At 38.0% G+C, this 13,165-nt stretch overlaps 1 protein-coding gene across 1 annotated transcript; it reads right to left on the reverse strand.

The window, feature by feature from the left end:
- Nucleotides 1–12,010: 12,010 nt before the first annotated feature.
- On the reverse strand, nt 12,011–12,637 carry LOC142167251 (uncharacterized). Its single transcript, XM_075227411.1, has one exon. The coding sequence runs from the start codon at nt 12,635–12,637 to the stop codon at nt 12,011–12,013; it is 627 nt and encodes a 208-aa protein (XP_075083512.1).
- Between the last annotated feature and the right edge of the window lie 528 nt (nt 12,638–13,165).

Here is a 13,165-nt window from a genome sequence, read left to right on the forward strand (position 1 = left end):
ATGAAATCATCTCATCTTTCATTCTTCATCTTGTACTTGTAGTTTTTATAATTAAAAAGAATATTTTGATTGATCATGCAATTTTGTGTGGCTAGAACCCCTCTTGTTTTGGGCTAATGGGTAGTTTTTGATTGTTGACATTTAACATTTGTTAGGATTACTTGATTTAATCATATTTTTATTCAAACTAATCAAGCAGTTCTAACACAGGTCTTATAACACTACTCTGAGATACTTTATCTCATAATCACAAGTCACGAGTCCCAAATCACAAATCATATGCTCACAGCACCTCGTGCTCACATTATCAATCACGACCACACGGATAACTCATGTGCCAATATCTCAATCCGCCCGGTATGGTCACATACTCAATATCACAATGGAAGCAGATAATACAAGAATACATGGGCATGATCAATAAATATCAAGTTTTATACTTCTAAACTGGTATAAGTAATAGAAGACTACATGGGCATGATCAATAAATGTTAAGTTTCATACTCCTGAACTAGTAAATGTGGCATGTTACAGTGTATGCTTGTGCGAGTGTACTATTATAGCCCAAGTCAACAAGTAATATCCAAGGCATCGAGTAGCTCATTGAAAGAAACACAATAACTCACGTAAGGTGTATGACATACACAAGGAGAATTACACTATCATACGAACATCGTCAACATAGTTCCCCCAGGCCATCACATATCATCCCTGACATTGCCACCCTTATCTTTTTGATAGCAACCTGTATCACTCCACCTTGACAGTATCATTAGCCGCCCGCATCACTCCCATAGCCACCCATATTAGTGTTCATAATAGCCACCCTTATCGCTCCGGCCGGATAATAATACAATAGCCACCCATATCACTTCGCACAATAAACAACAATGAGATACCACCCTTATGCCCGCAGAACAACAACAAGATACCACCCTTACGCCCCGCACAACAATAATGGTGAGATGCCACCCTTATGCCACATATAACAAAAACAAATTCACACAACAATTCACATGTGCTAACATCAGAACAACACAACATATCAACTCGTACCACAAGTTTCCATATGCCACAAATTTTTCAAAAGTACCACAATGCGAACAATAATCTCAATAATAGTAACATAAGTGAGAAGTTCTCAGCAAGGACGGATATCTCAATAAGCACGTATCGAATCTAAATAAGAAAAAAATGAACGAGAAGGTAACTCAACAATGAACATCACCCCCCTTTAACCACAACTTCAATTAAAATGGATTAATGACTTTTGATAACTTCAACTTCGATTAATTGCTTAATAAACATGAAAATGATGGTATTTCTATGAAATGGAAAACTTTGGATTCTAGTGTATGAAATAGGCTAACAATGGAACAGATGGCACAAACTAGCAACTATGCCTAAATGCATGAGAATAACCTGGCAACAAAAGGATATCATGTAACCACAATTTTAATTAAGAGTAACTCAACAATAAAGGAAGTCACATAGTGATAAAAGAGGTAACGACTTCAAATAAAACATATAAGAGTAAATTTGACACGTAAAGGAGATGACATGTAACAACAACTTCAAATAAAGCATGTGAAAGTAGACATGACAAGAACATGATATAACATATGCTAAAAACATCAAATAAATACATGAAAGTATCCTAAGAGTCTAAACCGGTCAATTTCCATATATAAGCCCGAGTACGCACTCGTCACCTCGCGTACAAGGCTTTCACATATCACGAATAACACAAAAACTCAAATCCTAAGGGGTAGGTCCCCCACATAAAGTTAGGCAAGATACTTACCTCAAAGAAGCCAAATCAATACTCTAAAATGACCTTCTGATATGAAACAACCTCCAGACGGCTCAAATCTAATCAAAATAATATTATATCATAAATAAAGACCATAGGAAACAACTCCCGATAATAAAGTTTCGATCTTTAATGAAAACTAAAAAGTCAACCCGGGCTCGCACATCGAAACCTGACAAATCCCACAAAATGTGAACACCCATTCCAATACGAGTCCAATATTACCAAAATTATCCAATTCCGACATCAAATCGTCCTTCAAATCTACATTTTATATTTTGGGAAGTTATTATAAAAATCCCCAATTTTTCCAACTCAAATCACTAATTTAATGATAAAAACAAAGATGGAATCATGAAATGTAATCAAATCCGGGTGAAGAACACTTACTCCAATCCAAATCGTGAAGACCCCCTCCAAAATTGCTCAAAACTGAGGTCTACAACTCAAGATGTGATAAAAATAACCAAACCCTCAATATAAATATAATGTACACAGAAATCCCGATGGTGCGGTCGGAAGGTCGCTTCTGCGGCCAATTATCCGCTTCTGCGAAAATACCTTACCTCAGCCAATGTCGCTTCTACGACTGTTGCACCCCATTTTCCACTAGTCAAGACATGATTCAACTTGTGGTTTCTCTATTGTTAATGAAAGAGAGTCGCCACCTAATTTTTAAAGATATACTAGGGTACCTATTTAATTACTAAATCATGTTCCTTATGAGTCTGCAAACTAATGAGATTATGGGTAAGGGTTCTTGTTTTTATAAGGGGAAGGTGTTAGACACCTCTTAAAATCTACCTGAGGTAGCTCCATAGGATTTAGACTAATTTTTAGGAATTTTTTATTTATATTATGCTTAATTACTATTAGGGCATGGCTTATTATACATATTTAAGAGAAGGTATATATATAAGAGATGTAAGACTTAGGAAAGATGTGAGATTATAAAAGAGTTATGAAAGGTTAAAAGAGTTCTGAAAGCAGTTAATATTTTATAAGGCTTGTAATAATAAGATTAAGTTATGAAAGTAACTAAATTAGGGAATAGATGTTTATATGATTCTAAAAGATGTTTGTAAGAAAGTGATTCTAAATGTACCTTGATTTAAAAATCTGAAGGGGAGCGATCTTTGAAATTTAATTTGTGGTGACAATACCTTACTGTTTTATGAAAGTCTGATTTACCTCTTGTGAGTAAGAACATCGATTCTTTCTTATTTTTCTTTCTCAAAACGGGGTGCGGTTTTGATTAAATTCTAGGCTTCAAGAAAATCTATTTAGAGAGATGAGTGAACAAGATGAATAAATTATAATTAGCGGAGTGGAGATTAATTTCTATCTAATTCTCTTTAAATCCTATATTATTTAAAGTATGCCTATGTTTCAGGTTCTATTAAAGCATGAAGGTAAAGCACAAGATCTAATAGATGAGTGTTAAATACATGATAGCAAAATATGACAAAGCGACAAGACAGTAGATAAAGTAATAAAGTTGTAAACTAGATTAATGAAGCAATAACTAATAACAAAGGAAATGAGGAAAGAATACTAGACTCTGATGGTTGGGCTTCAAGAAAGTAGGCCCAACGATTGAAAGACACGACTATAGCTGACTGGACCACTAAAGAAAATGCAACAAGACTGGTTTGGGCCTGAGTTCCTTAGGAACTCAGCAAGCCCAAATATGTACCTGTCCAAAAAAGAAAGTCCATTAGATGAATATTCCACATTCTCACCAAATTCAAATATGTATGAAATATATATAGACAAACAACTGGAATAAGAAATTATCAAAATTCCAATGCTATGGGAAATTATATTAATGTGGTAGTTATACACGACAAATAATTTACATTAAAAACCTTTTATTGTCATTAAACACTAAGCCCCTAAAGAACCAAATGTGTCAATGAATTAAAGGCCAAAAAGGAAGTTCTACTCAAGGTCGATACCCCATTTGAATCTCCCAAAACTTCAAAGTTTCCAAGGGATTCAAGGCCTAGGGCAATGCTTGTGCCAGGGAGGGCTGCCCAACCTAGAGTTAAGCTCCACTCCCAAATACCCTCAAATACTAACAACATGTTTTCCTTATAGGTTTAGATGACAATGAGGCCTTTTCAATATAAACTAAATGCTACAACATTACTTACCACAAAAATATACCTTCCCTCCTAGCATAAGAACACATAGTCTACATTTGATACCAAACAAAAAATACATATCAGGTGAAATTAAGGATCCGACTTTCGAATGCACACAAGAAAGGAGCAGAAACATTACAAGCATGTTGTAAAGGTCTGAATATTAGAGAAGAGCACACTCAAAGGAAAGACAAGCTATACAGGATCATATATGCAACATGACAACAAATACAGATGTTCATGTCTCTGGCAAACCAATTGTGAACTGATTGGTTTACTTCTAGCACATGCATGGGTTGATGATACTAATTAGCACCTTATGGGTCATCAATGAAGATTCAGACAAAGCAGTCATGGCTAAACATTTTTACAGAAGTTGTCAAAGGTACCAGGAACAAGATTAGACTCTCAACATGACTACAAGTTCACAGATTTAAACACGGAATCCCTAATGACTCAACTGAGTCTTACTCCTAACAATGTTATCCCCTAACAGGTCATCATGTTTATACAGTATTAACAAAGGACCTAATAAGATTTAAGGACCAGATCTACTTTCAAATCAACAATAGGGAAAGGACTGGGGTGGTTCTGGACAAAGCATGAAATCAAAAATAAAATAGAAACACACAGTATTCATTTAGTTATACATAGACAGTGCAAGTGAGGTTATGACTTCATATAGATAGGGGAGCTTTGCACATTACAAGATCAAGTTAAACATGTCATGAGAGGATAGAGTTACAGATAAAGGAAAGCATTGTATCAAAACAAGTTTAACTTAGGCATAAGTATATTTTAGTATCTACATGTGAAGTAACCATGCTTCAGCTTTTAAAATTTATGACTTGATTAATACAGAATAACTAAGTCCTACCTTTTATGGAAGATAACTTAATGATGGACGCATGTAAGCTTCGCAATAAAAAACCAACAGTGGTTCAAAGAGATTAAAGACAGGGGCGTACTATACCAAGTAAGTTTTCAATGGAACATGTAATTGAAGGTTTTAACCAAACACGAGACAACTGAACAAATGCCGGTCAACAAAACATGATCGTGCCTTGTTTATGAAGGGAGAATAACTTAATTTTAATAGAATGTGTACAATATAACTATTGATATCCATGAAAAAAGGAAAATTTAATTTAAAACAAGACTAGTTCAACAGATGCAACCATAGCTGGATAATGTCATGAGAATGTCATAGTGACAACCCAGAAATTACCTTCACAGTCTAACAGACATAGGTATAGAGAAGAAAAACATCTAAACACTTAGAATTCATTCTTAAGTTAAAGGGTAAATGATATAAACTTAGGAACCTTCAGATTCATATCAGTCATGGTTATTAGACAATGACTCGACTATAAGACTAATAGCATACAGGGAAAATAATATGTAAAGGCAAAGATCACTACAGAATCATTAATCAAAGGCTGTGGAGTTTAGGTAAGTATGAACAATCATTCGAGACACATTACAACTTAAACATGTACACTGTTAGAACTCAAAAACGACAATCATCAAGAATCACTTAATGACTTGATCACTCATAAATTAAAGACTCGAAAGACAGGACAAATAATTACAAGCAGACATTATACTATCAGAATATGAGCATTCCCATACTAATCACAAACACCATAAACATCTGTCATTCTCAGAAGATAACTAACACATTTATATCATTCAAAGGTGATGAACAAAATAGAGAGATGAGGGATGTGCTGGCCTTTTCGAGGGCAGCCAACCAAACCAAGGCTCTCTCAGTTACTTAAGATCCCAAGAACTTCAAGTTTGAAGTAGCGACAATACTCAGAAATGAAAAGGAAAAGAAATAGTAAGGAAACCTAGGCTTCTTAAACTCAAAATTGCTCTTAGATAATTTCAGTGTTAGGTCGTTGTGTTCGTGTTTTGTGTGTGTTTGGTGAGAACATTGAAGGCCCCTTTTATAGTTCCATTTAAGGCTCTAGGGTCTCGCGAATTAAAATCAGTAGTGTAGGGTAATGCATGGTAGATGATGATAGCCAATCGAGTGAAAAAATCTTGAAGACAGAGGGGAATTCAGTGTTGAGTTTACCTGAGAGTGGGAACCTATTTTTGAAGGCTTTGAACCTACGGACAAGTCCTAAAACTCAGAGATCACTGCGTTTGACCTATGGATATAGAATTTCATGATGAATCTCCGAAGAACGCTTCATGCATGCTCCGATTTGATGGAGTATAAAAGGATTTGAAGTTTCATGTTTAAGCATAGGGTTCCTGATTTTAGGTGTTTGAATTGGAGTGATGAAATAGGGAAGAAACCGGCAGGATTCGCGGATTCAGAAGGCAAAATGGATGATTTCTAGTCGATTTGTGCCCTTGCACGAATTTGTGCAAGGTTTTTGATTGATTTGGTTAGTGAGGTTAAGAGAAAAGAGAGAGGAAGGGGAAAGAGATGTGGCGAGGTCATAGATGAAATGATTTTTTGTTTGGGTAATTGGGGGTTGGTATCTAGGGTTATGTTTGCAAGATGGAATATGGGGCGTTTGATCATTTGATCAACGACCCTAATAAATTGGGGCTTTATATGTTTAAAGAAATTAATTTGGCAAAATACGAGAACCGTTGGATTTGTGTGATCCAACGGATGAGATATGTCACTGCCGGATCTCGGGAAGCGCGACCGGCACTCAACCGATATACCCGGGCCGAGCAAGCCTGTACAATACCTTCTACCCGAACTCACTCTTGTGTAAAGAGGATATCTATTTCATTAATTAGACAATGAGGATGATCATGTGAACAATACCAATTCATTATCATTAGTTACATCATTTATAAGTTTCAAAATACATACACTTTCATCATTTGAAGTGGAACAAGTGGTACAAATACAACATTACTAGTTTGACCTTCCCAACACCAACATACAACCTAAGCTATGTCTACGGAGCCTCTAATAGATACAAAAGGGTACTATGATAGTGCCGGCAACAAGGCCCCGGCCATACCTCCAAAGCAGATGCACATGGAACAAAAAATACACGACCCCGAAATGAAGTGGGGCTCACCGAGTCAGCTGGGAAGAGGGTGTACCACTATCACTGATCAATGCCGCCTGCCGTGGAACCACCTGCATCTATTAAAGATGCAGCGTCCCTATCAAAAAGGACGTTAGTACATATGGAATAGTACTAGTATGTATGACTAAACACCCTCTTATTAGAACAAGTAACAGTACAAGGAAGAACAACTATAAAATCAATGGAAGCCTCAAACAATACTAAAACATCAAGTTAGGAGCAAGAATAGTTTACAAGTAAATTTATATTATTTTAGGTTGGGAGATCTTAACACCGATATACCACCGTGATTTTAGTACGGAGTCCGATCACGGCCCGATCGGCTAGGCCGTCTCACCCAAAGATATCAACCACAACCACAATATCTATCACAATTTCAATCATTATCTCAATCACAATTTCAAGCACAATAACCACCATGTGTGCGGCATGGCGTCCGATCACGACCCGACCGGCTAGGCCATCTCACCATAATTCCGTTGGTTCAACATCAGCCTCTTCTAACAATCATCTCATCCCAATAAAAGGGAATATTCTAATCACATCAATCTCATCCCAAATGTGGGGAATAATCACAATTCACTCCTACACCGGCACGTGTAGTTTCGGGATTAGGCTATTTCAACCTACCCTTCATCGGTGACTAACTATACTCCCAAAGTGTTTATTATTTAAAGGATTTACAACTCATCTCAATATCTTTTACACGTTTCTTAGTTTAATTCTCACTAGTGGCCCAAATGTAATATCAATCTTGGCACGTTGGCCGTATTTCATATTTCATGCTCACCTCTTTCACTTTTAAACATTATCACAGATCATTAACAACAAAGAATTTCTATTCAAGACTTTGAGTACACATGTGAGCAAATAAGAGTCTTAAGCACATTAGGATTTGGCATAATAGCTTTCATTTGAAACACGACTTGAAGTCATAACATTTAGATACGTAACCCATGCTTTTAACACATTCTCAAATACTAACATAACATGACTACATCATTTAAAATACATATTGAACATATATCTCTTGACACGAAGCTTGCTCGGAATAGTCAAGTTATAATGAACAACTCGGGACTTACAAAGACATCGTGGGATTCAATTCTAAGAGAGAAGTTTAGCCAACATACCTCGCTTTGAGCTTCATTAAATTACTAAAATGTTCCGAAAACCTTAGCAACTTCGATCTATTTAGAAATATAACAAAATTGAACACAAATTAGGAAGGAGTTCATGGTTCCAGCTCATTTGAGCATTTTATCAAACACTAGGTGGGCATTATGATTTATAGATTCTCCTATGGTGGATTTCCTTCACCCCACAACCCAAGGTCTACCCATTTGAGCTCAACTACCTTCCCACAACCCATAATAGTACATGCATGCATGGATACACTATCACACCCAAGAATCACACTCCTCATTAACCATCTTCTACCCCAAATTCGAAATTAAAACTAGGATATGGAACCATACCTCTTGGATGAAGAACTTGTGAGTTTCTCCAGCCTTTGAGCAAGTATTGATGAACAATAACCTTAGGAACTTCCCCTCTCACTCTATGGCACTTCCTCTCTATAGGAATATCAAACTTTCTCTTTACAAATGGTCCCTAATGACTATATATCAAAATAGGGCCGGGTTATGAAATTAGAAAAATTGAAGCCCTGATGCAGACCTACGGTCGCATAAAGTACCGCATAACACTTCTGCAGTTCACAAAATAGACCGCATAATGGCCCTCCGGAAATAAGCATTTCTATGTAGGTATACGACAGGTCTGAGGTCTGCAGACCTATTCTGTGGTCGCATAAAGGATCGCAGAACCTCCTTCCAAAATTTCTCATGCTGGCTACTGCAACGAATGTGCGGCCCGCGAAATGGTTATGCGGTCGCATAGTTGACCGCAAAACAAGCAGTCCACAGATCAGTTCTGCGGTCGCATAATGGGCCGCTGAAATGCCCTGTTATGCAATAATTTTTCTTCAACTCCCCAACGCATTGTTCAATATAAGTCTACCTTGGCATCACAAAACCCTTGGTTCTAGGTAAAATTTTTTACGGGGCCTTACAAGATAATATCTGGTAACAGGTCTAATTGAAAGAGAAAAATGGGAATAATCCTGGGCCGTCGATGGTTTGGATCAACGACTCAGATCATTTGTGTTTCTTATGTGAGGGTGGGAGAGGGGGTGATGTGGAAGGTGTTGATTTGTGCGAATAGAGTGACTTGGATCACCATGGTTGAAAGAGATAGATGTTTAGGTTGGGTGTATTTTCAGACTGGGCTGATGCGTTGGGCCAAAATGATTTAAGGAATGGCCATTTTGCATTTGACTTGAGAATTGTAATTGTGGCCTTTTGGTCTTTAAACCCCATCAGATTTAATTTAAATAAACTTAAAAATTTCAATTAAATATTGGAAAAATTATAAATATTATATACTACTAATTATTTAAATTAGTTAGCTAAAAAAATACGTTGTCTTCCTAAATTGATTGGTAGAGTGCGTCTCCGCTTGTTGGGAGACCTTTACATTGAGGAATGTCTCCGCTTGTTGGGAGAGCTTGATTTGTAGAATGCGTCTCCGCTTGTTGGTAGATATTTGCACTGAGATGTAAAGTAATCTCCACTTAGGAGTGAATGACTAAAACCGTAATCATATCTGAAGCTGCATGAGCAAAACATTAAAAGATTCAAAGTAATAGTTAATAAAATGAAAGCATGCCCAAGAGATACTCTTGACTGCGAAACTATGTTGCGACCATCGATTGGCAGAACATTGGTGACGAGGTTTGCGATGGTCTATTCTGGCATCCATTGCAATGGAGCAGCGATGTGAATTGCTTTGTTGTCGAAGTTTGCAGTTTGCTATCTACAAGGCTCCGATTGGAGAAGCCGACGTTCGATTTGTACAGGGCGCTCCGATTGATTGAGTTGATGGTTTTCTATATACATGACTTCAATGGTGAAGACAACGATCCATTTTGTACAAGATGCTCCGATTGTTTTAGCATGCGAGTTGTTGTGTACAGAATGTTTGTGTCTACTGTCTGATTCGGAGGTACCTAAAAAGGTTTCAAAGCTAGGCTTTAGCTGTACTAGAAAAATTCAAGTAAAGGAGAAAGAGAGATAATCTTAGGCAAGCGGTGGGTCCGTCATTTGCCCCGGTGTGTTTTTAATGCTTTCTTGTTCCCTGTTGACTCTGCACTCAAAGAAAATTTCTTAGTGGCGGCGGGGAAGTTGGGTTGTGTCGACCACAGTGTTGGTTTGCCCCGGTCTTTGTCTCGACCACAGTGTTGGTTTGCCCCAGTCTTTGACATGATTGTGCCACGAAGTTCGGTAGATGGAACTAATTACTATATACACATATATTTGTTAGAAAACATTTTGAAAATACTTGTTTCTTTTAAGGCAAATGTCGTCGTTCCGGATTATGATATGTTACGAAAGGTTCTCCACACGCGAACGTATCCTTTTGAGAACTTGTTCTGTTGATGTTGATCTTCCATGATGCTTCTGACAACGTGGCTGCTTGCTGTTGCAACTGTGTCCTAATTTGAACTAATGCATTACAAGGCTTTCCTAAGGGTATGACCGAACCCTTTCAGGTTGCCTACATATCCAAAATGGAATCAGGTCCGGACGTAGTTCGTGGATTATGATGAAATATGATTAAAATGACTGAGCTTGACTCAGGCAGTCTACGTATCCAAATGGAATCAGGTCAAGGCGTAGTTTGATTACAATAGATGCAAAATAGTGAGATTAAGAATGAAAATGATCGAGTCTGACACAGACTGCCTATGTATCCAACTGGAATCAGGCCAGAACATAGTTCAATTATAAAAGACGACTAAATCCGATGAGGATTGCCTATGTATTACTTTATGAGGAAATCAAGTCGGCGTTGTTCTTGAGCAACATACAAAAGTGATATTTGGTTTTTCTATTAGAAGAGAAAGGGAGGAGAGAAACCGAACTCTACTTGGGTTGCCTACGTATCCCTCCGCGGGAAGTCATGTTGAATGTAGTTTTGTTACATCAAAAGCATAACTTTATTTGTCTTTAAACATAGTATCTCCTGATTGCATCTGAGTTGATAGGCTTTGTGTTCACTCTTCCGTCCATTTCTGCCAAGATTAGAGCTCCACCCGACAGTGCTCGGTGAACCACGTAAAGACCTTGCCAGTTTGGTGCGAACTTTTCTTTGGCTTCTTCTTGCCCCAGTGTGAACTGGCAAGGCTTCACTCTCTTGTTAAATGCACTGGCCATCCTGTTCTGTTATAGCTGACCATAACATATTGCATCCATTCTTTTCTCATCAATGAGCATGAGCTCTTCCTGCCTGATACGTATCCATGATGCATCATCTAGTTTTGCCTCTTGAATGACTCTTAAAGACGGTATTTCAACCTCTGTGGGTATCACAGCTTTAGTGTTGTATACCAACATGTACAGTGTTGCGCCAGTGGATGTTCTCATGGTAGTCCGATAACCCAGTAAAGCGAAGGCAATTTCTCGTCCCATTGTCTGTGATTGTCCACTATCTTTCACAGAATCCTCTTGATAATCTTGTTAGCTACCTCGACTGCCCCATTCATTTGTGGTCTATAGGATGTGGAATTGCGGTGGATGGTTCTAAACTTAAAACAGATTTCTCATGAGGTCACTATTTAGGTTAGCGGCATTGTCAGTGATGATAGACTCCGGTATCCCAAATCTGCATACGATGTTGTTTCATACAAAATCTTCCATTGCATTCTTCATGACAGCCTTATAAGTAGATGCCTCGACACATTTGGTGAAATATTCAATAGCTACTAAAATTAAATGATGTTCATTTGATGTTGCAGGCTCTATAGGTCCAATCACGCATATGCCCCAGGCGGCGAAAGGCCAAGGTGAACCCATTGCATTTAGTTCAGTTGGTAGAACCCGGATGAAATCCCCGTGAATCTGGCACTGGTGACACTTCTACACGTAGCGGATGCTGTCTCTTTCCATAGTCATCCAAAGGTATCCAGCTCTCAAAATCTTCTTGGCTAATGTGAACCCATTCATGTGGGGTCCGTATGTTCCTGCATGTATTTCCTCGAGTAATCTGGTTGCATAGGCTGCGTCTACACATCTCAACAAACCTAAGTCCGGGGTCCTCCTATACAGGACTTCCCCGTTGAGGAAAAAGTGGTTTTCCAGCCTCCTGAGTGCTGATTTTTGACCATTACTAGCATTCTCTGAGTATTCACTGGTTGTGAGGAATTTCTTTATGTCATCATACCATGGTTTACCATCGGGTTCTCCATTTACATGGAAACAATAAGCATGTCGATCTGTGATCTCTACCTCCATAGAATCGATATAGTTCTTGTCTTGATGTTGATTCATAAATGATAGGGTTGCAAGGGCGTCGACGAACTCATTTTCAATATTGGGGATGTGCCTGAACTCAATCTTTGTAAGCTTCCTACACAACTCTTTCACACAGTGTAGGTACAGAAGTATCTTGACATTCTTGGTTGACCATTCTCCTTGGACTTGGTGTATCAACAAATCAGAATCTCCTATGACCAAAAGTTCTTTGATGTAAATGTCGACTGCCATTATGATCCCAATGATGCACGCTTCGTATTCAGCCATATTATTGGTACAAGGGAATCTTCTCTTTGCCGATGCTGGATAGTGCTGTCATGATTCCAAAATCTTGACTGCTCCAACTCTGACTCCTTTAAAATTTGCCGCTCCATCGAAAAACATTCTCCACCCAGGGTACAATTCTGCAATATCTTCTTCGAAAAATATTACTTCTTCATTGGGGAAATCGTGGTTAGTGGTTCGTAATTCCTATCCACCGGATTCTCTGTGAGGTGGGAGAGGGGGTGATGTGGAAGGTGTTGATTTGTGCGAATAGAGTGACTTGGATCACCATGGTTGAAAGAGATAGATGTTTAGGTTGGGTGTATTTTCAGACTGGGCTGATGCATTGGGCCAAAATGATATAAGGAATGGCCATTTTGCATTTGACTTGAGAACTGTAATTGGGGCCTTTTGATCTTTTAACCCCATTTGAATTTAATTTAAATAAACTTAGCAGTTTAATTATCTATAAAAAATACATTATTTTCCTAAATT

Source organism: Nicotiana tabacum, chromosome 12 (assembly GCF_000715075.1).
Source record: "Nicotiana tabacum cultivar K326 chromosome 12, ASM71507v2, whole genome shotgun sequence".
NCBI lineage: Eukaryota > Viridiplantae > Streptophyta > Magnoliopsida > Solanales > Solanaceae > Nicotiana > Nicotiana tabacum.

What these genes read in the sequence shown, in the direction of transcription:
- LOC142167251 (XM_075227411.1), bottom strand. Translation starts at nt 12,637, where the DNA reads ATGGCAGTCGACATTTACATCAAAGAACTTTTGGTCATAGGAGATTCT.